Below are 25,090 nucleotides of genomic sequence, written 5' to 3' on the forward strand. Positions count from 1 at the left end.
CTGTTCAGCCTCTACTCCTGAACAATGCCATGTCTCCACCTGCTACCACCTCATCTTCCTATGGAGGTACCTGCAGAAAATGATCTAGTCCCTCATTCACCTTGATTAAAACAGACTGAAATTTTCAAACTTCCTTTTAAGCAGATATTTTCCAGATGTCAGTAATTTTCATAGTTCCTCTATGAGTCCTTTCGAGTTTTTCAGGCATATGTAGGTTGCTTTTAGCTTATCCTACAACTGTTATTTTGCAAGCAGGGAATGTCCTTTTAGAACATGATGACTTCCACAGTCTTTGGCAGGAGTAACAAAGAGCCTCATGTGTCTCACAAGAGAAATTAATTATTGGATCTTAGTGTTCTCAGATGTAAGGAAATGCTCTGCAAGTAGCTCTGGTGCCCACTCCTCCAGCTAATGTGGACTCGCAGATGTAAAGAGCTGCAGTGGTCCCATGGTGGTTTTAAAATGCTGCATTACTCTTGAAGATTAATTTTTCTTTCCTTGCTTGCCATTTCAGCAGTCATGTAATCTAATTTTACAGCAGCTGGACAGATTTATGAATGGGATCTACACTGTGCTCATCTGTATGCTTTAGTGAAGGGTCTCTCAAGTAGCCCTTACGGTCGTGTGCCCTGCTGTAGCCAGGTGCAGTTACTCATAAAAGCTAATTTTAGGGACGTGAAGCTGATGTCCCCTGGGATCCCTATGGAGATGTGCTCCTCCAGATGGCAGCTCACAGGATCCACATCAGGCTCTTAGCTGCCCTTTGGAGAGGGCTGCCTTCCCACTGGCTTCAAAGTGAGCTGGGAAGCTGAGCACCACCAACTACTGCAAATTCTGCTGCCTCCTCCTCCCTCATCTCACATCTCGCTATGCTCCAAGGAAAGAGATTATTATCTCTCAGCTGTCAAATGGGGACACTGAAAAAGGCAACGTGTACAGTGAGATGCAGGCACACAAACGAGGGCAGGAGAAACTCATCCTGCAGCTGTTCTTCTGCGCCGAGCTTTAATTCCCAGCAGTTGCTACCCTCTTTTCTGTAGGGCCCTGGGGAAAAAAAGAAGCACTCACTGGTGTTCTTCCCTGTGAGGGAAGTGATGCTCAGTCGTCGAGCCATGGTGGGGGATTTCTGCTGGGGTGGGGTACGGCACTGCTTTCCCAGCTCTTCGTCAGAGGTGGAGGACACCAGCTCCCCAATGAGAATTCTCTCCAAACTTCCATCATCAATGCCCTTCCCCAGCCATCGCCCGCAGGGAAACCTGCAGCACAGCCAGCACAAACACAGGTCAGCCACACAGGTAGCCTGGCTTTATCTCAAAGCCAGGGGGACAGCTAGCACCCATAAACACTGTCAAACATGCACGAGATACTCTGTAGCCAGAAACTATAGGAAAAGGGAAATACGAAGAGATTGCAAGAAAGCATAAGACAACAGAAAGTGTTATGCACATATTTGAAGGGCCACACCTTGATTTCTGCCGGGGTCTTTTTTTTACTTGCAACCACAACTGATATTCAGCCTCTTAAAAAAATGTGATGATTAGCAATTAAAGCCCTACATAAAGTTCACACCTAGCTGAAGCTGTGATATCTCTAACTCAAACCTCACCTCCCATTTTATTGCTGTACTTTTTTGATCCCATTCCCAGTCCTGAGAAAATCCATGCACATGTCCATACCTCCAGTCCTTGTTCCCCATCTCCCCCAACACACTATGGCCACCTGTGAGCTCTGGAGCTCACCTCTCTGAATTATCCAAGTCCATATTTGGAAAAAATATTTAAGTCTGCTTAGACAAATGTTTTGTAAGACTAATGATGATTTAGGAGGTCATTTTGACAAAGGAAGATTAAGAAATCATAAAAACTTTTTATTTCCTTGTAATCTAAATTTCTGTACATTTGTTACTGTACTCAGACATTTGAATATTTTTTTTTAGAAAAAAAGGAAACAAATATTTACCCTAGACTATCATTACAGCTTTTGTGCCCAACTTTACCACACTACTTTAAATTGATGCAATAGACACAAACATATGAATCACCTCACAAGTATCCATACTGCCTGTCCTGTCTCAGAAAGATGCAAAGACAATCCTACATTCAAGTCTCATTTAATATTTATCAGATTATTTTACTTCAACTAGGGTTTTTGAAATGAGAAAACTGAGGGTGGGGGAGACCAAGGCAACCCTACTGGGTACCCAAATCAGCCCTCACTGCTCCATCAGCTGAGAAGACGAACCCCTTCCTGCTTTTTCTAGATTTAACAAGTAGAAATTTCAGACAAAGGAAATTAAAACTTCTTGCTTACTTGTACGTGTGTCCTGTTATTTCATTTCTGACCATGACACAATCAACCAGCCACTTGGCTAGCAGCCCTGAGTTGTCATGACCAATCTGAACGGTCGTCAGCTTCCCTAGATTCTGGCACTGAAATGAGTAACAGTTTTTACTTAATTTAAAAAAAAACAACAAACCAGCAAGAGACAACACACACCCCCACCACATGCACACATATGGTCTCAAATGTATGTTTTTATTCAGTTTCCTTTGATTTATATAGCAAGTACTCTCAACCAAACATGCAGAACATTTTGAAAAGCAGAATAATTATTTTAGCACAGAAGAAATACCTTGAGATAAAAACTATTAAAAGCTTGTGAAAAGATTAGATTCTTTTTTGTGAGCACTCAACAAAGAATACTTCTCAGAAGTGTTAATTAAAAAATCCTAAACTCAGGTGATAAAAAAGTGTGTTTTTGTAGAGGAAATAGTTCTTCAGTAGAAACAGGTTTTTAAAAAATGCATTTTGAGCACACGGATTTCCAGTTGACTCACTCTGCACTATGAAACAGTCCCTGTATCATGTGTTTTCAAAGATCAATTTGTTATTGTTAGGCAAGACAAAAATCATAAACATGAGACTTTTAATGTCACAAAGAGACAAACAAGGAAAACAAGGGACTGTGAATTCCAGTGCAGTATGTAATGGTAGGTGGGGCTGACAGAAACCTCTATTAACGTCACCTAAACACTTCCCTTGCAAGATCTTGGTTTTCATTGCTTCTGTTAGGGCCAAACAAACAGCTTGGCATTTTCTATAGTGGGTGGCTACCTAGCTGATATTTTGAGAGAGCTTCAGCCAAAGCAGTATTCCAGAACAGTGTTAGTATGGTCCTTAGAAATGTTTAGATCTGTTATTTTGCTTCTTAGAAGCTGCAGATCTTTTCTACATCTACAAAAAACTAATATGAGAATGAGGGGTGGCCATTACATCACAAAAATATCTTCTCTGTCAGTACCTATGTTTGGCAGAAGAATTGTTTTTGTTTTTTGGTTTTTTTTTTTTTTTTGGTTTTTTTTTTTTTTTTGGTTTTTTTGTTGGTTCATTGGTTTGTATTTGTTTGGAGGTTTTGTTGTTTTTTTTTTACTGTTGTTGAAAATCAGTATGCATATGCTCAGTGGACACAGCTTTAATTTTAGTAGCAGATTTTCCTACGCAATCACTGGTTGCTGAGTACAGCCTGGAGCTAGAGGAGCCTGATGGGGCTTTCCCTGCAATTCCCACTGCCATACCAGCTGCTTTGAGGTGGCACCAGGCCAATCTGAAACTGATGGATGGGATAGCAGAGATGAATGTGGGGTAGCCAAATGCAAAGAGAAGCAACAGAGCAAGCAGGGAGCCTGATGGGGATGGTGGCTCTGCAGTCTGAAGGGGCAGCACATGGGGCTGGGATGCTGAAGAACACAGGAGTTAGACTGGCTGACTGGAAGGAAAGCAATATCAGGAGAGGAGTTGGAGGGCAAGGAGAAGAAATTTGGGACTATCCAGAAGTGGGACCTGGGTGGTTGTTACATGGGAAGAAAAACATAAAGAAGGGAAAAGAAAGTAGGAAGGGAAACAAGGAGACAGAAATAAGCCCTGAAAATTAGGATTAGCTGGCAAGGAGATGTGTACAGGAAAGAGATATGGAACTAGACGGTGCTGGTGAAAAAAGAGCAGCCCTGGACTGGGACAGGGATGGCAGCAAAACCTATGGTTAAAAATGGTACGTGCTCACAGTGAGTTTTCATCCAGCAGATGGGCTGGCAGCACCATTTTCCTGGTTTTGAATGTACTGAGACCTTGAACACCTGGGCAGACTCTGAAATGCTGTGATCTTAAGACAATCATCCCTCATTAAATTAATGTTTACTTGGAAGCATGTTTCAAATTGCCAAGTAAAATGTAAAGAGCGTGTACTCACCTCAAATGTCATTTCTAGATGGTTTTTCGGAATCTGCATTACACCTGTTTCTCCAAGTTCTCCTGACACACAAATCCATGGGTTTGATGTAGTTATTGCATTGCTTAGTTTTTTGATGGGAATTATCACTGACCTATACGGGATCACTAAGAGCAGGGGAGGAAAAAAAAAATTGGTTATTTTTTTCTCCCCCTCCCCTCCCGTCCTCAAGAGTAAACACGGTTTCTGGTATAAACCACGCCTCTCGCGCGAAGGCAACTTTTTGTCCCACATCTCAGCACCCTGACAGGGAGAACTCCTCCTGTGTTCTCCCTTGCCGAGGGTGAGACAAATTCACAGACACTCCCACCCCCTCGGGGAGGCTTCACAGCACCGGCCCCTGCTCCTGCCCCACATCCTCCCGCAGACGCGGCTCTGGGGACCCCGCCTTCACGACTGCCGGCACCGGAGGTTCGGTGCCGGCAGCCCAGCGGCGTGCAAGGGCGGGGAGGGCAGTGCGTGAGGCGGGGTGGCGGCGGGCAGCGGTACCGCACGGTGGTGCTGCAGCCCCGCCGCAGAACCGGCACCGCCGCTGCCTCGCAGCAGAGCCGGACCCGCGCAAAGACGGCGCCGGAGGCTGCCGAGGAGAGAGGTAACCAACCCCCCTCAAGGCAAGGCAGCGCTGGGCCGGCAGCCTGGGACTCATCACGGAATGGTTTGGGTTGTAGAGAAACTTTAAGATCTTCAGGTTCAACTGTTTACTCAGCACTGCCAAGAGTCCACAAAGTCCACTGCTGTGACCTGGGGAGCTTCCATTGCCAAGTCCACCGCTAAACCATAGCCCCCCCGGGGGATGGTGGCTCCAGCAGTTCTCTGGGCAGCCCGTTCCAGTGCCTGACAACCTTTTCGGTGAAGAATTTTTTCCTAATATCCAATCCAAACCTCTCCTGGAAAAATCTGGGACCCTTTCTTGTTCTGTCACTTGTAACTTGGGAAAGAGACCAACACCCAGCTTGCTACAACCTCCTTTCACTTAGTTGTAGAAAGTGGTAGGGTCTCCTCGGTCTTGTGGTGCAGGGCCCAAAACCAAACAAGGTGCAGCCTCACCAATGCTGAGTACAGGGGCACCATCACTTCCCCACTCCTGCTGGCCACACTATTTCTGATACAAGCCAGGATGCTGTTGGCCTTCTTGGCCACCTGGGCACACTGCTGGGTTGTATTCAGCCGGCTGTTGACCAGCACCCCCAGGTCCTTTGCCATGAGGCAGCCTTCCAGCCACTCCTCCCCAAGCCTGTAGTGTTGCCTGGGGTTGTTGTGACCGAAGTGAGGGACTGGACACTTGGCCTTGTTGAATCTTGTACAGTTGACTGCAGCCTACTTGGGACACACGGGAAGTTACAGGGGAAAAGGGAATGTCAGAGATGCTGGCATAGCTGGTCACAGCATAACCAAAGTCTCAAGTCCAGTGTGTCTCTGTGGACATTCCCTCACTAAAAAGAAACCAACAAACAAACCCCCCCCCTACACACACACACACAACTCCTCTCACCTTCATTACTATTATTATTGTTGATATTATTATGTATTACAGCTGCACAACTCATACCTGCTTAAGACAAGGACTGCCACCCAGCCCAATTTGGAATTGACTCAGATACTGCACGCTAGCACTGCAGGAGACTCTTATCTCCTTATTTTTCCCAAGGTGCCTTTTTGATGGGGTAAGATAAGCCAGCTTTTTACTTTTTCTGTGCTATACAATGATATCGCACTTTAAAAAAATACCCTCAAATTCCAAGCACTTGTCCTACAGGGGAAAAGCTGTCAAGCTGGATGCCCACAGAAATAAAGTAATCAAGGATGAATAAATCTCTTTGCGCTGTGCTAGTTCTGAGGGGATTTATTGCTTTAAGAGGAGAAAAAATAGAATGAGTGCCTGCTTTGACAGCCATGTAAAACTTGCTTCACTTCACTCTGAACCAGGAAGAAAATGAAGACTGAAGGCTGCCACGATGGATGCAAATAATTGGGTCATCCCATGGGTCCTGGCTTCTCTGCATTGCCCAGTGCAGGAGAGAAAGATTCATTTTCAGATTTCAATCCAATCCCTGTTCTCCTTATTACAGGGCAGAAAGGGAGAATCTTTTTGGCATTTATGAAGAGACAAAACGAGATTTAAAATATACAGCAGAACACAAAGTGCCTTGTATTTCATTCCATCTCCTTCTGAGTCTGCAGAGAGCAGGCCATTAGAATGCACACTTACTGAAGGCCAGAAAGAAGCATTAGGATGTAGAGCACTTGTCTGGGAGGGAAGATGAAAGGGACTATACAACTCAGTGAGGAAAATCAAGTGCTTGCAGCAGCACTTGCTGCTGATTATACTCCTGTGAGCAATGCTCTTCTCCAGAGCACTCCCACACAACCTTGGCTCTCCAGCTGGTTTCCCAGAGCAACACCCAGCACCCATGGTTTCCAGATAAGGGCTCAGCTACTCTGACACCAGCAACAGCAGAACTGTCTCTTACAAATCATGACAGCGACTAATTCGTGTTCAGGGGGGTAAACAAATTGATTCTCCAACTCACTGATTGTGGTGAAGACGCTTGTGAAGCAGAAGTAATCCACAGCATTGAGGGAGAGCAGGTGATACAGAAACTGTTCCCGCTCTTCTTCACAGCGCAGGAAAGCGTAACGCTTGTAAAGTTTCCTGGGAGAAACAAACACATTGCTTTCTTGTTGAAAAAGCATCATGTATCTTAAAAGGTGTTTGAAACACCAAACGAAGAGTTCATCTTCATGGGAGGTGTGAAAAGTGAGGTTCCCCAGCTAACACAAGAAACCCATAGGGAGTTTTTACCCTCTGTGCTACACATGTTTTGCAGGCCACTCCCTGCTCCATGGTACCATAGCAAGGCTACCAGAGTTCATCTCACTGCTCACAGTAGAGGATTTGAACCAGCATACAGCAACCTCTTTTCTTCCTACTGAAGAATAAGTTTTGTCTAATAATCTCATTTTAGAAAACTAACCAGAAGGCACCAAACCATGGAAGGCAGCAAGCAGCATCTGGGGTCCTCCTGCCACTCATCTATTTCAGCAAACCCAGTGTATATCACTAGTTGCCCCAAGGGGCATGAAGGAGTTAATCCGGACCCGCTTAGAGGAAGCACAGAGCTTTCAATACTGCCTGAAATCTGAAGGCAACAGACTGACAAAAAGCTGCTAAGGTAGATAGATGTAGATCTTCTTCAGGAGAAGACAGGTAAGTCTGCCACCATGCCTTCAGCAGATCACCCAAGGGGTGATTGTCTCCAGATAATCTTCTATCTTGCTCTTAGCAGATGTGAGTGTTTGGTACCCAGAGTGCCTGGCTGTGAGGAAGCACAGTGAGGAAGCACAAGTGAGGAAGATGAAAAAGTGAAGCTTAAAGAAAAAGAGGCATCTTACTTGGCGAGTGCCTGGTTGGAAAGCAGCTGTTTCAGGTGCTGAGACAAAAGCTTCTTCTCCAGAGAAAGCCTTATCCAGGCTCGGGCTCGTCCCACATCAGTCTTTATCTCACTCATGTTCTGAACATGCCTGAAACAAGTAGAGAGAAAAAAATTGATAGATAAATCATAAAACCCCTACATGCTTCAAATGGTAATACCCAGTTTGAGGCAGCAGCTGAATCAGAAAACATCTCCCGACTTTGTTTCTAAAGAAGGAGACCCCCCTCCAGCGTGGCCCTGCAGAGCCCAGCAATGTGGCACTGAGACCCCTGGCAGCCCCAGGGACAAAGAAAAGCCCTTTTCTCTTATGGGTTGCAAACCAGATGCACGACAGCCTGTACCACCTGCTCTGTGTCCTGACATTTGCTTGGCCAAGGTGAGCAGAGGTAGATCTGCTCATCCTTGCATTGTCCTCATGGACACTACTAACACTTAAAAAAAGCAGACACCTTATAAGATCCACTGCTATGAGTCTCTTCCTGAAGCTGCTAACATGAATGGGTATGCCTGTGAGGACAGAGGACAAATACACATCTTAAGATTTTCTCCAAACCACAATCTACTAGGAAGGCCCTAGCAAACCCTTTGATCGTGGCAGCAGCAGAAAATCTGAGAGAAAGATGATTGTTGGGGAAAAAAAACAGTGACAGGCAGTCACAAGCAGAATCACACTTTCAGGGATATGAGGCTCTTGAGTAAGGGACAATCTGAATAGCCCTCCCCCCTGCAGGAAAGGAAAACTGTTCTATAGGGGCTTTCTTCTATGTTTTTGCTCTTTTTTTTTTTTTTTTTTTTTTTTTTAACTTCCCATAGTAGAGCTTTGAGAAAGCCAGAAACCCTAGTTTTAGAGCACAGAGAGCTTTAGAAGAGGAAAAGATCTGCCATGGCATGGTGAAGCTGCTTCCAAAACCCCCCACTTGGTTAAATAAACAGCAAGAAAAACAACGTAATAGTTTCCAGCAGGGGAAAGAGAAGGCTGTAATTTCTTAATTTTGACACAGTTTGCATGTTACATGCACAGGCAATTCAGCCCTCTAAAACTCTGTGGCAGGCTCTAAGTACCATCAGCTGAGTCTGAACTGATCTCTGTTACTTCCCAACTCCTGCATCTTCCTTGCAGGCCCTGCATGCATTGCTGAGCATTAGGGCATGTGGGAGTATTTACTCCAAAGAAAACCCAACAAAGTCACGCTGTGACTGATGCTTTTATGTTGATGAGTGTAGTCTCACTGTCTCGTGCTTTCCCCCATCTGTTACACCCAAGTGTGTGCTTTGTGTTATATTTAGACCCTGCATTATGTCAGAAAAATATCTTCTTCAGAGAGCTTCTAACATAGCAGGACTAGGGCCCTAAGAGCAAATCTGCACAGTGCAACTTTGTGCTGCCCAGAAATATGTGTTTGCTCTGCACAAATGAAGCAGATAACAGCCATGGCTCAGCAGCACAGTTCTTCACCAGCATGACCTACCCAGCTTCTCAAAATCCAGGTCTACCTTTGCAGTCCACGCTGAGTGGTCTGCATCATATGGCTCTGTGCTGTTCATACATATATGAAGCACCATCAGAAGAGACAATCAATGGAAGTAATGGTAGCTTGCCAGTGGCAAAAATCTAGGTTACTTAAAACACTTTTTCTTTTTTTTTTCTTTGTTTTTTCTTAAAAAAAGAAACTTTCCTGCTATTTCCTATTGTGGCTCCCAGATAGTTCTCTGATGGAGCAGGTGAGAAGTTCTAACTGTCAGTGAGCTGTAAATCAAACCCAGAAGGGCACATCACACTCCAATGCAAACCCTTGCCCTTCATAAACAAGCTCAGCAGCCACTGTCTGCCAGCAGCAGTGCCTCCCAGCTGAATGACTGCCCAGAGCCTTCTGCCGCTGGAAAACTCTTCCTGGCCCAGAGCCAGCATTAGACCTTCCAAGGCCAGACAGCTGGGCACATGATCTGGAGTCCTTGAGAAACAGGAGGTAACTACACTCAGCTAGGTTGTGTTGAGACAGTCTCCTCCAGACATTTCAAATCTTTTGAGATGGGAAGATCAAAGCACAGATTATCACCCCCCCTCCCTCTCCTTCGCCCACCCCTAGAGCTCAGCTGGAATTATATCTAATATGAAACACTGAGTAGAATTTGTTACCTTACTGGAAGAAGATTCAAGTACAGATGGACTCAACCTTATTCTACACACGCTTTGTACTCTTCATTACCTGACTCTGGTTCAGACCAGATTAGCTTTAATTGTGCATTTGGGAAAAATAAGGATCTTCAGCCATGCAGCTTACCAGAAACATTTGAAAGATTCAGTAACCAGTCTTGGTGTCAGCAAAGCAGAGTGTAACAGAACAGAGGATTCAGGAACCCAAATTTATTTCACTCTCAGTTGTGAGAGTCAGAACAGCTCTATTTTTATCCATGACCTAAGCAAAATCACTGTATGCTCATCACCACACAGCAAACTCTTCTTGTCAGGGCATTGAACTGCAATTTCAGTGCAGCTCCCTGGGTCGGAACTTGCTTTTAATCCCATTAGTAATAAAGAAAAATCTATTTTCTCTGTCAAACGTAAGCCCGGGGTATGGGAGATGTACCCTCTGCAAATAGCTGTTCTGACAGAAGAGGTTACAGCTGCTGGGTATCACCATGCCCCCGAGGATGGTGTGCCTGGCTCCTGATCCCAGCACAGCCAGAACCGAGCTGGACTAGCTGGTTCCGTGCAGGTAGCAGGTTTTTGCTAACCCAGTTTCTCTGGACTGCAGCAGGTTAAGCATCACTGCCAAGGGTCCAGCATCCAGGGTGCTGCATCCTCTGCTGCAAGCTCCCCGGGGGGAAGGGGGGAGGCATGAATGCAAGTGCTGCTGGCAGAATTGAAGGGCTTGCTCCAAGGGGAAACACCTGAAACTTGAACCCTAGTGGACCAAAGGTTTCAGGGAGTTACTGTGATGCTGACTGGTTCAGCTGGATGTGAAGAGATATGCCTGAAGGGTGAGGCCATGCTGGAGGCAGGCTGCAGCAGGAGTCTGCTAGAGAGCTGGAAGAGGGGTGGGAGAGATGCTGCTGATCCTCAGCTGGGGAAAAGGCTGAAGGGCATACTCAAAACACACTTGTGCAAGAGACTCTCTGTGCAGAGAACCAAAATAAGCATCTTGAGCACCTTCCTGACCACATCTAAGATGCCTGGTTTTGGAAGAGGACACACCACGTTACCTGTAGCATGGGCTCATTGCACACTGAGAGCGTGACTGTGATTCAGCCCTCTTTTTTCAAGTTGTTTACATAACCTTGCATGAGCCAACAAAACCAAGATGTACTTAAGGCAATGCTTAATCCTCCAGCCATTAGTTCAGTTAGCACTGCAACCCTGGCAATTTAGCAATTACCCATCTTTTTAACTTCAGCATAAATCTGTGTGTGCAAACAAACATTAAGCAGCATTCCTTCCAAGCAGGACAAAGTATGCCACCAGATTCTTGATGACAAATTCAACTCACCATCTGCCCTGCATTTTCTATGACCAGACATGTTTCTGGACAATCACGAATACCCAAGATATTACAATAGTGTTATGCTTCTGTGCTTCTCCTCCAAAAAGTAAAAACACTCTTGAGATTCAAGCAAGAGAGCTTAGATTTGTGCTGGGCTTTTAGTACCCAAGAAGTATGCAGAAGATGAAATATATGCATTCAGCAGCAAACACACAGAGCCTCCTCTGTCAGATATTCCCACCCAGCATGCAAGCTGCAGCTCCAGATGCTCCATCCTTTCCTCAGACTAGCCCTCTACCTGCTTGTCAGACTCACAGGACCGAATTAAATAAATAGCTGCCACGTTCCACGAGAGAGAATCTAAAATGACAGACACATATTCAAAATGACCTCTTGGCCTCACACTCCTAATTACACTGTACCTACTCTCCCTCCCTCTTCTACATCTTGTTTTAGCCATATGTGGCAAGTCATATGCTTTGAAATCAGAGCACAAGAGTCAAACTAGGTATGTATCATCAGGCAAAAAGGTTGCACAGTGCAGGTAGGAGGTGCACTCATTTTCTTTCAGAAACATCTGACTTATCTGTGGGATGTCTCATCAGAAAAAAAAATCTGTAACAACAGACATGGTAAAAAAAAAAATAATCACATGACTGTAATCAGGTTTTTGTGAATTTCAAGTGGAAAATTAATTTTTACCATAAATTTTTTTAATTCTCCTTCGCCTTTGTAGACACAAAGCTGTTGAGGAACTTTAACTTATGCAACACAATTAAACAGAAATCAATGCTTTAGGAAGCTGCATACCTCATATCTTGTATCAGGGAAACCCTCAAAGTAGGCAGACTAATTCCTGTATCAGATTTCCGTCTTTCTGTTCCAACAGCTACTACAGAGGAGAAAATATATGAAGTTAATACAAAATTACATTAATGGTCTGCAATGCATTTGTTTCACATACAGCTGAAACCAATCTTCAGTGGCTGGTAATGGCAACTGCGTTATCATTAACTCAGTTCTGGAAATATGGAAGCAGATAAAATGAAAAATGCTTAAAACAACCTACTCCTTAATGCAGCATTGAATGTGGCGATTTAACAGCTTCTTTTTTTGTATGTGAAATACACTAACATAAATCTGTACAGTTATGAAACTTATTAGTAAAATGTTTTTATGAAAAGCTCACAGCTGAGAAGGGTGAGATAAAATTAAGCTACAGTAGCACATTTGATGCTGAGAATGCCACGCATTTCTGTGCTCCGTTACTCTGATCAAACTACTTTGTGGTGACACATTTTGCTCTCAGGAATTTATGCCTGCCAGCCAGATTGCTTAGTGCATTACTCATTGAGGCTTATTAAAAAGTCTTTTCATGAGAGAGCCTAGTTTGTTCACAGATGAGTCTTTGAGCACGGATCATACAAGTTTCCATCTACAAGATCCAGCAGATTGGAGAGCCTGTGGAAGATGACCCACTAAAGTTCAGAGGCTTTTACTACAATACCCAACAAGCAGCAGCTTGTGGGGAGGGAGATCTCAAGGTCCACAGAAAACCAAACTCTCTTACAACACAAAAGTAATTTAGTGATTGTAAAGTGCCAAGCCAAAGCATAAACAGGGCACCTAGGCTGATGGGCAGAGATGAATTGCACAACTTCTGCACTCTCCTGTCCACCAGTATGAAGATCTATTGAACACAGAGTTATTCACATTGCAATTTGAGAGACAGATTATGCTCATTGAGAGAAAAATGTCAGCTGTCTTAGGCACAGCCACACCTTCAGCACCTTGAGAAACCGCCTTTTGCAGAAGCACTCCTGCTCACACCTCACTCAGTGGTGGATAAAAGGGGAGGAAGGTAGTGAATAGACATTGAGTGATTTTCCAGACAGGGATAATAAGTATGTTGATTTACCTCCAACGATGTCAACCTATTTTGTCCAGACATCAAGGCATCGTCATGATTTTGAAAGGTCTCAAAATGTAAATACATTATTAGTGAGCAGATACACCAAAAAGCCTATGTGGGTTTTGTGTGGCTGCACTGTTCCTCCCAGGACCAAGTTTATGCATTGTGATGGACTCTTCATGGAGCCAGCTGCCAAGTACTCACCTGGGGACTCTGCACTATGCTCTTGCTTCTCTTCTCTCTCCTGGTACTGAAGTAAATGGGACCACAAAGCAGATTTCCCCTGAAAATTTAATATGTAGTATGTAGCTTTAACTAAATCAGGCCAAAGACAAAATGCCAGTGAACACTGCAAAATACTGGGATGGCATTTTGATGGGTCAAACACCCAGAGTTGTATTTCTTTGATTATTAGATTAGACAAGTAGTGAGAATCAATCCTCCTCTCTTAGGTCATGAGATGTCAGGAAGAGGAGAGGCCATCTCCCTGATCTAAGCAGTCACACCACCCGCTTTGTTTCTTTGTCCTCTTCCCAGGTTTCCCCTCTAAAAGTTGAAAGAAAATAAACCAAACACCTGCATGACAACATTGTTGTGACTCTCAAATAAAATTTAAAAATCCCCAAACCAATAAAAAACAACCCCCCAAAAAACAAACATCCAAAACTCCCGAAGCCCTCACAAGACACAGAGCAGGAACTCAGAGCCCAGAAATACCTCCCAGTTTAAACTGGAATGACAGCACTGAGTAGCAGTTTAAAAGGTTGAGATGGCATTCAGTGTTTAATAGAGCCCTGTATGCACAAAGTCCTGATTTTCCTGTTACCAACCTGCTTGACCTGCAGACCATGGCTCCAGATTCTTTCTAGCAGATCACAGAGGCTAGCAATCAATGTATTTTCCTCCAGACCTGTTATGTTGGCTTCTCCATGTCCTAGCTCCACTGCTTCATGGCCCATCTTTTCTACCAACATCCGTTTAGTCTATAAAAAACAAACAAACAAACAAAAAACCCCAAGGGTTTCTAAGATTGTTGTGCAACAAGGGACAGAACTTATAGATGAGTTGACTTAAACATGCTTAATCTAGAGGCCTGACCAGCAAAACTTCAAACCTCTTAACAGAGAGGGTAAATTAAAAAGAATAATTAAAAAAAAACCAACAACCAACTGCACAATTACTCCATATTGTCCTATTTTTAAACTCTTTATCTACTGTTATATTTCTGCACTGTTGGTATAGTAAATGGCATTAAAAACAGAGTACAGAGCTATATTTTTGGTCTTACTTGGTATCTGTTTTACTTGTTACAGCTACTAAAGTTTAAAACTCAGGTTAATAAAATATACTACCAGCTGCAGACAATACCAAGAAATTATATGTCCATGGCTATAAAAGCTTCTTCAAAACTACAAACTATACTACTTCCTTTGCTCTGCATAAACAGCTGCACAAGAGTTGCATGTGCTGAACATTTCCTTTTTTGACCAAGGGTCATTATGTTTATGGGCTACATGTACACACGAACACTTAACCAAAGTCCTCCCTACAATGTCTGATCATGCTGATTCTCCTTCCTGTCATTTTCATTCATTTCACCAATTTTGACTGCACCAACAGAAGAGTGATAATACCTCCCTGTCTTTCCTAGCAGTTGAAAAAGACCACACCAAAGGGACATATGCCCTGGTACTCCACCTGACCCCCAGCATTCCAGCTGTGAAGGACTCTGTAAGGACACATCTGCAGATGCTGCTTGGGCTCAGTGTGAGCAAGGAGAGAGCAGGCAGCAGGAAGGGGGAGGAAAGGACCTACCTTCATGCGACATTCCTTCAGTAACCCTTCCACAAATTTCCAGTTGGTCTGTGCAATCACAGCTGGAGAGAGGTCTGAGAGTTTGGGCTGCCTTAAATTTTTTCCTAAACTCCTCGCCTCCTGCATGTATTTCTAAAAATAGACAGAATCATTTTAGATCTTACAAGTCAGGGGGATTCTCCTTTTTCTTATCCTAGGCAAGCAAATGCTGGTGAAAAGGAATGAGCTACTGTTAACCTAGGGATGGCATCATGAGTTGTTTGATGCATAGGTGTCAGGCTGGAGAAGTGGAGTGCTCCCTTTTAGCAACAGAAAAAACAAGATATTTCCTGCATGGAGCCAAAACAATCAACGTTAGTTGGTGAACTGTGCTGTTAATCAGAAGCACAACGTTAGCCCCACCAATTGCACAGAAGTGAAATACCTTCATTCAGCAATAAAATCAAAACATCAGCCTAAGTTTCCTTCCACTGTTATTTGGTTTTCACTTTAAAAAAATTTACAAAATTAAAAGCCATTTTTCTAATTTGTTGCGGGCTGTACATAAATGGAAAAAAATCCTTTGACAGATATCACAAGAAAAAGAAATACACCTAGTGAAAGATTTAATCCATTACTTTTCACCTGGAAGGTTTATGTGGGGTAAAAAAAACCCCAAACAAACCAGACTTGATTTTATTCTCAATTTTTAATTACAAATAAAGCTTGTTTTAAACAAAACTGACATTTAGGCTCATTTTTAAATGTAGGGTAGTAATTGAGAAGTATGGAAAAAAATTGGCATGCTCTTCAAAAAAAGGATCCAAGCTTTAATAAAAGACTTAAACCTTCTTGCTCCATTGCCTTATTGTTCAGGGCTCTTCTATGGTTTATTTGTTTGGGTTTATTTTGTTAAGCCCAAAACCCCAAACCAATCACCAAAGGGTCCTCTGCACCTAACACCAGTGAGATGCCTACGTGTTGATCAAAGCTAAGAAGTTGGCCACATTTAGATGTGCAAATATGAAGACTATCAAAAAGTCACCCAGGCATCATTCAGAAATTTTTTCTTCAAAAGAATAAAATAATAGAATATTGCCAAATAAAACAGTCTTGAAGCACAGTGCTCATAGCTCCATGAGGCAATGTGTCCATTGTCCATAGCTCCATGTGTCCCATTTCCATAGTGTGTTTTTATCCAGCTAATGCTCCCTTTTGGGGGGATGGTATGTGACAACAACCAATTTTCCCCCAAGAGGAGCAGATCACACCCCTCCAGTGACTTGGTGCTGCTGCTGGTCAGGTTTTCTTAAGAACAGAGAAGGCACTACAGCTGCTGCATTTTCAGAGCTTTCTGTCTCTGGGGAGGAAACAATGCAGCTCACAAAAGCAAGATCTACACACATTGAAGTTAATTGAAATTGCTCACTTCTTTTTTTTTTTTAGGTTTTTTTTAGGTTGCTTTTTTTTTTTTTTTTTTTTTTTTGGTACTGGGGGAATATACCTTTTCTGACACATCTGGATTTTTACCCATACAAAATTTGGATATGAGCCACTTAACATCAGTCCCATAAGTCAGACAAAAATGTCAGGTTCTCTCATGGAAAGCTGTGTTCAACAAAAGGGCTCAGCTAGGTAATTACATTTTCACTGATACTGTAAGGACTTCAAAATAGCTTAAGAACTACATGTGGGAATAAAAAATGAAGATCACAGATGAGGAAAGTGTGTTTTTCAGCAAGCAATCTCACAAGTGACTTCCATCTAACTCAGTGCAAAAATTAGCAATGAAAGCAGTGAAAAAGTAATACAGGGAATATATAATTAGGAAATCTATTTTAAAAAAAATTTAAAAGGGCAAATTAAATGCAGAGTGTGGTTATAGTCTGAAGAGTATGAAACATGGAAAACCTTACTTTATTATTTATTTAGTATGTCTTGTTGTTACACTAAAATAAAAAATTAAAAAAAAAACAACTTTTAAGTTCAAGAGAAGAACAAGGGTGGAATGAAAGAGCCAGTGGGTTGCCCTTTGCCAGTTCATCAGCATCCCCACACACCAGTAACTTCCACGCTGGGAAGTGATGATCCAGCAGTCAGGGAGTAACGCTTTTTGGATTTGACTCTTAAAGCAAAAATAAATTCTCATCTTCCAGCCTTGGAGCTGTCATGTTTGCTAGGAAGCTGGCATGGAAGCCTAGAATTGATTTCCTGATACTTTTCTGATTATAACCACACTTCCAAGTTCTAGAGGGATGTGCCCCTACTCTATGAGAAAGGGAGTAGGTTGAGACACAGCATAGATGGTGGTTCCTCATGCTAGCAACACCTCAAAAGCAGCTTTCAACATGAAAAACATACCAGGCAGCATTCAGAGAAGGATTTTTTAGGAGGCCGTGCAGGAGGGGGTGGTCCCTGATCCCACTCCCAGAAGGCCATTGAGTTCTGACGAAGCAAAAGCTCCTCCAAGGGCTAAGAGGAGCCAGATGCCCAAATGGCAGAACAGACAGAAAGAAAGAGGAGACAAAGCAAAAGAAGCATGCATATGATCCACAGCCAAAAAAGGGAAGAAAGTAAATACATGACAAAGCATTGAAAAATCTCTGCTGAGATATACACAAAAGGCAACGTTTAAGATACACTTGCAAAGCAAAAATAGCAACCTGTACAAGTGCTGTTTTGCTGTGTTTCCATGAAACACTGTTGGAAGATGTGGTTCAAGAGATGACTCATCCATCTGGATTCTTTTGGAGTGCAAATGCCAGCACCAGCCAACATTATTCAGCAAGATTTACCACAAAACAGCATGAACATTTTATTTTTGCTAGTGACATACAAAAGAAGCACATGGACACCAGTGGAAAAATATGGCAGAAAATATTCAGTGAAGGGTAAGAAACTGAAAAGATGGGAAGCAAGTGTGACATTTACAAGATGCACAGAAGTTTCCAAGCTTTAGGCTTAAAAGCCCCCAAGGTCTTAACCTTTCAAATAGGCTTACTCATGTCAGGAATCTACGTAAGAGAGAGAGAAAAAAATTCCTTTAAAAGAGAAAAAAGCTCTGCCTCATTTGCCTCTGCAGCGCTGACATTTATTCAAGGATGTGACTTTTTCAGAGACCTTCACCCTGCTCAGAGCTTGGCAGATGCACCCAGGGCTCTGCACTCTACAGTTGCACAAGCGGGACAAAAATCAGCAAATAAACCACTTTCCTGACATCAAAGGGGCTGTCAAATTCCAAAATAATAAAAGCATTTTACTTCTGCTCTGTGCTTTGAAGTTGTACAACATAGGCAAGCATCTGTGTCAAGCAGCTTTTAAATGGGACGGCTGCAGAGACCCGCAGAAACCTTACGGTAGCAATGAAACTGCCCCAAGTAACAGCACATCCCTCGTCCAAACCTCACCTCCTGGATCACAAGCTCCTGTGGCCCCCAGCTGATGCCACCTACCTCCCTCAAATCATTGTCCAGCCCGATGTGCTCCGAGTGCTGCCGCAGGCGATCCTTCCTCCGCTGGGTGGTGGTGCTGCGACTGGCCCAGCGGCTGGGGAGTCAGAGAGAGAGAGAGGAGACACATGTGAGCAGAAAGAAAAAAAAAAAATCAGGAGGGAAAACCTGGGTTGGGAGCCAGAGAGAAAACCTGGGTTGGGAGCCGGAGGACGTCCAATGAGTTTGTAGTGGGAGAAGCGAAACTGGAGCGAACTTGGAGGTTGCGGGTGCCTGACCTCCCCGTGGGGAACCACCAGCATGCACCCCAGGGATGGAAACTCTGATGGAAACATTCCTGCTGCTTGCCAGGGTCTCCAAGCAAGAGTTCCTGTGTCACCCAAATGCAGATCATTGAAGCTATAACCAAGAAAATCATTCTACTGAGTTACCCAGCACCACTGCTTTTTGTTGCATTTGCTGAAGTTTGGTAAAAATGGCATCTGTAGGCCTGAACTAAATACCATAAGGTACTTTAAGAAACAGTTCCTAAAATTTTCCTCTTTTGTGAGAGGTGTAACTTCTCCTTTCTGTGAAACTTTCAGGATGTATTTCAGAGAACCTTGTCACTGTAATAATAACTACTATTGGGTGCACCGATTTTTAAAGTCTATAAACACTTCCTGGGATTAATCAGGTTGCTATCTTCACCATACCTTTTTGTCTTTTTTTTTTTTTTTTTTTTTTTTTTTTTTAATATATCTTTCATTTTTTTACATACAACAAAAAGCCTGTACTTTTTGCTACATGTTAATGATGTTAATGTACATCCACTTGAATTTCTTCCTCATCTGCAGCTGCTGCCTGAAAGCAGCCAGTTGGTAACCAGGTTTGAAATTGAGCAACCTTAAAGCTCCCAAGCATCCATACTCCTTTATGACATTTAATACAACAAAACAAGATAACTTTGTCCTGAGGACTTTCCAGCCTGATTCTGATAATACTACAGAGTTCTTTCAAATCCTTGAAAACAAAAATGCTCAACTGGTGCAGAGAATAAAAAAGTTAATACATAATTTGTGAAAAAGCCCAAAAAATCCACTGCATAAAGCAACCTATCAAGCATTAAAAATAGGTATCTTGATGAACACAAAGGCTACATCTTCAGAATAATATTACTTAATTACTGTGGTTGTGTTTATTGAAGTTAAAAGCATCTTTCAAATACAGTATATTAAAAAAAAGCCTTTAAGTGCATAGCCTTTCTGTCACTTTATGAAGTCATCTGTTCTGTCTTTCTCCTGCGCTGGGAACTTAAAGAGCAAAACCAAGGTGAAGCAGAATATAGAGCCTGCCCAGGGCAGGGCTACAGCTTCAGAGCCTGCCAGGAGACCCAAACAAATCTCTATGTATGGGAGGAAACTTCCTGGCAGAATTCAAAGGGATAATCTCAATCTAGAAGAAAAATAAAAAGAAAGAGAAAAAACCCACAAAAAACAACACTCCTGAACCTCAGTACCTGAGTTAAAGGGATCCTCCAAAACCTGTCTCCATCCTGGCCTCTCTACTCCAAACAAGAGTGGCCAGGCCAGACCCCATGCCAGAACATCTGCTGCGAGATGGCTTCTTCTACAGGAGCAATCAATCAGGAAGCAGAGCTCCTGGGGATTTGGGTTCTCTACCTTTCATAGGTCTGTGCAGAGGGAAGCACACATCAAAGAAAGAAGTGTTTGCTTGGTGAGCCTCTCTACAAAGCTGGCACATACAATAGAATCTGGGATCTGAACTATTTGGCCAAGGAGTTGCAGCTGGTGATGAAAATTTCATAGGAAGGTGCATGCCTGGAGGAGCAAACCCTTGCACAGTGCGGGACTTGGGTCCTGACTTGTCCAGCAAACCATCAGGGGTGCACAGGGAAGAGAACCTGAGCCAAGAGAAGTGCAGGGATGTGACCCCTGGTAACCAAACCCTTCTGTTTCCAGAGAGAAAATATATGTACCTAACTATCCTCATCAGTTCCTCCAGAGAGGCAACTGAAGACCAAATTTTGGCTAACTGCACAGGTAAAAAGGGAAAAAAAGTTACAGAGACTAATTTTTTTATTTTCAAACCAAACTCCCTTCCTACCAAGTACAAAGAAAGAAATATACCCCTGGGTCTGTGTGCAATTATGGCTCAGCACCTCGCCATCTAATATCACAAGAAATTTATTTTTAAAGCTATACAGTCTCAGGTCTTTAGTGATAAAACAAAACAGCCCAATAGGTGTCTGCACAGCAAAAGTTGATACCTTCTCAGGGGAATACATTACTGACATAGGTGTCTTTACACCTCCTCAGAAGTCTTAAAAATACACAGCCTGTGAGTTTAATAAGTCACTGCCTTTTTTTTTATTATAATTTTTATTTTTTTAGCAGCAACATCCAACATTTCATTAGATGCCTGAGAGGGATGAAATAAACCCCCAATTTTAATAATCTCAACAAGAAGAAATGCAGCAGAAAAAATACTCCCTTGAATAGAGGACAGCAGATATAAAAGTGCTTTTAGCTTCCTGACTCTGCAGACCTTCCATATATTTCAAGTTAGTACCAGGCTTACATTTCACACGATAGAATGCCAATAATACTCTGGGAAGTTAAGTTATAAATAAACTATTCTCAATTTTATATGACATTTTCTGAATTCTAGATAAAACTTTGATCTCTCTCCACCTGCATTTCTGCAGGAAGATTTAAAAATTGCTGAGTGTCCTTTGAGGGAACATGTCTCACCGAAAGTGAACACAGGATGAAAGCCACAGAATAATTACAAGTAATACACCATCATTAAACCATTTTCAGTTAATTCCAGCCCTGTTACTCCATCTGGGAGAAGGCACAGATCATTCTCCAGATTATGAATCTGAACTATTTGAACATTTTCAGCATAGAAAGGTAAAGATCATTGGCTGATAATGAAAAAAAAGACTGCTGCTCATCAGCTGGAGTGATTACTCAAGCAGGGAGCTGCAGGCTCCCCCTTCCCCAGCCTCTAAGCAAGGGAAGAGGGAGCTACCGGGGTGCTGGGTGAGCTCTCTGCATTTGGATGCTGCTCTGAATCTCTCCAGGGAGATTTGGTGAAGATCTAAGAGCAGATAAGCAGGATTAAGCAGTCAATTTTTTAAAACCTTTTCTTTACAGGGGCACAAAGAATTTCCCCAAAATAATGTTCTAGTATTGCAGTAACCCTCTTCCACACCTGTCACCAAAGACCACGTTTTAGATTACCCTTCTCCTCTCCCTTTGGTCTCTCAAGGTGATTCTAAGAGGAGTTAAGAGCCCTCCCCAGAGGCCCACACCACCTCCCTTGTGTTGCTGAAATCCCTTGCAGGTGCCTCTCCTGGCCCTGTCATCAGCTGCTGCCTTATTCATGCCTCAGCCCTGGCACTGCCAAAGCAGTGAGGGATACTGTACTCACATGAGCAAACTCCTGCTTGTTTCCCAGCTCTTACTCATGGGCTTTTTAGCTAAACCACTACTGCCCGTGTCCCTGTGGAGCAGATACCAGAGGAGGAAAGGCCCTCCTGGCTGGCTCCTGCCTGAGTGGGATGAGCCACAAGCCCCTGAGAGCACACACAGCACTGCCAACCAGCCCAAATACTGCCTGAGTACTCCCTGGTACCCAAAAAAGGCCTTTCTCCCCCCCCTTTTTTTTTTCTCCTGTAGTCCATGAGCCTGGATTACTGGCATGTTTCATTGACTCCTCACAGGAGAGGCATTGCACCAGGTCTCTAGGGATGAAGCAGCCACAGCTCAGGCACTGTGATGCTGAGAGCCCAGGGATGAGAGGCTCATTTTGGTAGTCTGCCCTTATTTAATTCCCACATCAACCTCTAGGGACTGCAGAAAAACAGTGATATTTCAGAGAAGGGACCAGAGAAGGCTGTGCTCTGTTCAACATAGAGAAATTAAATTAAGGCACCTCCTACCAAGATCCTTTTAACACAAAGACAGCAAAGTCATTATTTTTTCAATATCAAATTTGACCCAGCAAGCATTGGAACAGGTTTTCAGAGGTTGGAGAAAATGTGAAAGTGACACTTGGGAAAGATAGTACTTAACCTGTGGAGGCTTCATTTCTGTAATAAAAATGGCAAGGTAGTCACAGCATCAAAGCTGAGCTGTCAGAAACCAATCTAGCAGAACAGCAGCCTCACACCAGGGACTGGTGCTGTACTGCAACCATACAAACATCTTCTTTTCCCCCTACATTTCCCCACCTCTCTTTTTAAAGCTCCCTCTTTTTAAAGCTCCGTGGAAAAATGAAGAAATATTTGTCCAAAATAGTCATGGGTGAAACAGGCACAATGTATACTGAAATACTTGCAACGTGCTGCTGAAACAGTATTGCCATCACCATGCAAATTGCTATCATATTTTAGAATCTAGTTACAGTGATAACTGAGAGAAGGAAGGAGACAAATGCACTTGGCTGTAGGACAGAACCTACATCTCCCCATATAGACCATCACTCAAGGCCGACTGCGGTGCCATCATGACAACACCCCTTTTACCCATGTTCTTCCATCAGAGGAGCTGACTTAGTTTCTGTATTCACAAATTAGCAGACACATGTACTGTACCTCCAACAAATCCCCCTAAAGCATGCATGTGGCCTGCATACATTAAATACTGCTCAGGTTCAGTAGTTTGTGTGGGACTACAGAGAGACTTCAAGTCATAGAATCATAATCATGTTGAACTGAAGAAATTAAAAGGAAGGTTGAATCCAGGCTCCATCTCCTCACAGATGGGCTCACAGAAGTGCTGCACTGCATCTGCTCTGCACACACTGCTCCATGGTAAGGAAAAAAAAGGCTCAAATAGGCACTAATGCACCTTTTCCATCTCTGCTGTAGGACTGAAGAGGAAAGCTTTTAAACTGCCTGTTGGGTGGACAGAAATGGGCAAAATGACATCCAGAGAGGTCCTGTACTGGCAGATTGTCTTATCAGACTGCAGGAAAAAAGAAGATTTAGAAGGGTGGTACTTCAACCACCTTCCACTGCAAGGAATTGGTAGCAATTTGCCTGCATCACCCCTTAAACACTGACGAGCCACTGTCCTAAATGGTATTTAATTTGCAAACTCTTCTGAGACAGTAACACTGTTCAGGGGAGAGCAAACAGAATAGAGGATGCAAGCATTCTACACACATTTTTCCCTGTAAATTTTAATTCTGCATAGCTACTCTAAAATTATATATTAACTGCAAGAAGTTAATTGTTCTTTTATCACCTTGCAACACTTCAGCTGAGGATCAGTACTCAGGAGACTCACCCATCAGGTTCCACGTCCTCATAGCATATAGCTCCTATTTCAGGAACCATTTTTAAGTGCAGATCATCAGTCACACTTTATTCTTAAAAATTAATGTGTTTGAACACCAGTCATTAATATTTTCATTGCACCTGTCAATGGTGTCCTCTATTAGGTTATCTAATGTAAAATAACTGCTTGTTTCAGATTTTCATACCTAAAAGGTGTGGGTTTGTCACTCACAAAGCTTAAATAACATCAGCGTTGTGTGGATGGCTCACTGCTGACTCATATCTTGATCATTCAAATGAGACTCTATAACTACCTGGAAAAAAAACCCCAAAACAAATCAAAAAACAAAAATCCCTTCTTTTAAGACAGCCAGCCTTCAAACAGTGCCCAGCATGTAGGGAGACAGAAAAAGCACATGTAAGATGAAACACTCAGTACAAGACAAAGACCACTTTGCATTATATGTGTGTGTATATAGATACAAATCACATTTTCTTTGAAAATATTAACTCACGTTACTGCTAATGAAAAAGCAAACAATGGTCTTATTTAAAATTCAGGAGCATTTTAGGCAGATAAACCCAGAGCAGTTCACAACTTGAAGGGGAGGTCAGCAATGGAAGCCATAGTCCAGTGCCCATGCAAGTTGTGTCACAAAGTAGAGCACAAAAAGGGACCAATTTAGCCCCCTCCTAATACACAGTTTTTACAAATAGGTACTGACACAGTGGTGGGGTCAGCAAAACACAGCACAGGAACAAATGCCTAGAGAAAGCAAAAAAAATTATTTTGAAATCTGCTTTGTGGGTATGAACAACGTATCACTTAGCTAATGCCTGGAATTAGGAGGCCTGAGTAAACCAGGATCTGTGCCTGAAGGTTTGGACTGTGCCCTTCTTTTCGAGGATTGCTGCAGGTCAGGTAGGACACAGAGGACAGACAAAAGCACACAGTTCATAGGAGAGAGAAGTGGCCAGGGCAGGAAAGAGGAAACAGGCTGGGCAGGGGAGGAAGCAAGGAGGAAAGCAGGGAGCAGAGAAAGAAGGTGGGAAAAGAAGCCAAACAAAGAGGAAGGGAGAAAAGGATAATTTAAGCCATTTTGTAAATGTGTAGCTAAGCAAAATCTTCCTCTGAAAACCAAAAGAAATTAAGAAAAAAAAACCCAGCAGTTCAGTTGTTCTTATAGAAAGCATTCACTGCAAATTGCTAGAATGCAAACACATTCCCATGCTTGGTGTGCAATCAGTGTTTTCCTCTGCAGTATTTAATCTCATTTATCAAGCTTCTTAGTACAAATTAAGTTACAAGGTAATCAATTAGATTGGAAACACAGCTTGTTTCATTGTTTTAATTTTGCACTGTAAGCATATTCACCCTAATTTAACAATTAGCTAATCGAAAACCATGAAGTGTTTATGTAGCTCAGCTTTTTGTCATTCAAAT

General features: G+C 42.9%; 1 protein-coding gene across 7 annotated transcripts in view; it reads right to left on the reverse strand.

Annotated features, from left to right (window-relative positions):
- The window catches only part of DENND5B (DENN domain containing 5B), a 112,977-nt gene that overhangs the window by 6,646 nt on the left and 81,241 nt on the right, over positions 1-25,090 (reverse strand). For 3 of the 7 annotated variants that reach the window (XM_071769071.1, XM_071769101.1, XM_071769092.1), the window contains 10 exons: positions 18,360-18,453; positions 14,929-15,060; positions 13,944-14,096; positions 13,318-13,396; positions 12,012-12,093; positions 7,679-7,807; positions 6,817-6,938; positions 4,247-4,392; positions 2,311-2,429; positions 1,069-1,256 (listed from right to left, as the gene is read on the reverse strand). In XM_071769071.1, coding sequence (XP_071625172.1) covers positions 1,069-1,256; positions 2,311-2,429; positions 4,247-4,392; positions 6,817-6,938; positions 7,679-7,807; positions 12,012-12,093; positions 13,318-13,396; positions 13,944-14,096; positions 14,929-15,060; positions 18,360-18,453 — 1,244 coding nt within the window. Of the gene's footprint in view, positions 1-1,068; positions 1,257-2,310; positions 2,430-4,246; positions 4,393-6,816; positions 6,939-7,678; positions 7,808-12,011; positions 12,094-13,317; positions 13,397-13,943; positions 14,097-14,928; positions 15,061-17,268; positions 17,380-18,359; positions 18,454-25,090 lie in introns of all 7 variants that reach the window. The other 4 variants (XM_071769054.1, XM_071769063.1, XM_071769109.1 and 1 more) reach the window with 2 other exon arrangements.

The sequence above is a fragment of the Heliangelus exortis genome, chromosome 1, assembly GCF_036169615.1.
Source record: "Heliangelus exortis chromosome 1, bHelExo1.hap1, whole genome shotgun sequence".
Lineage (NCBI taxonomy): Eukaryota > Metazoa > Chordata > Aves > Apodiformes > Trochilidae > Heliangelus > Heliangelus exortis.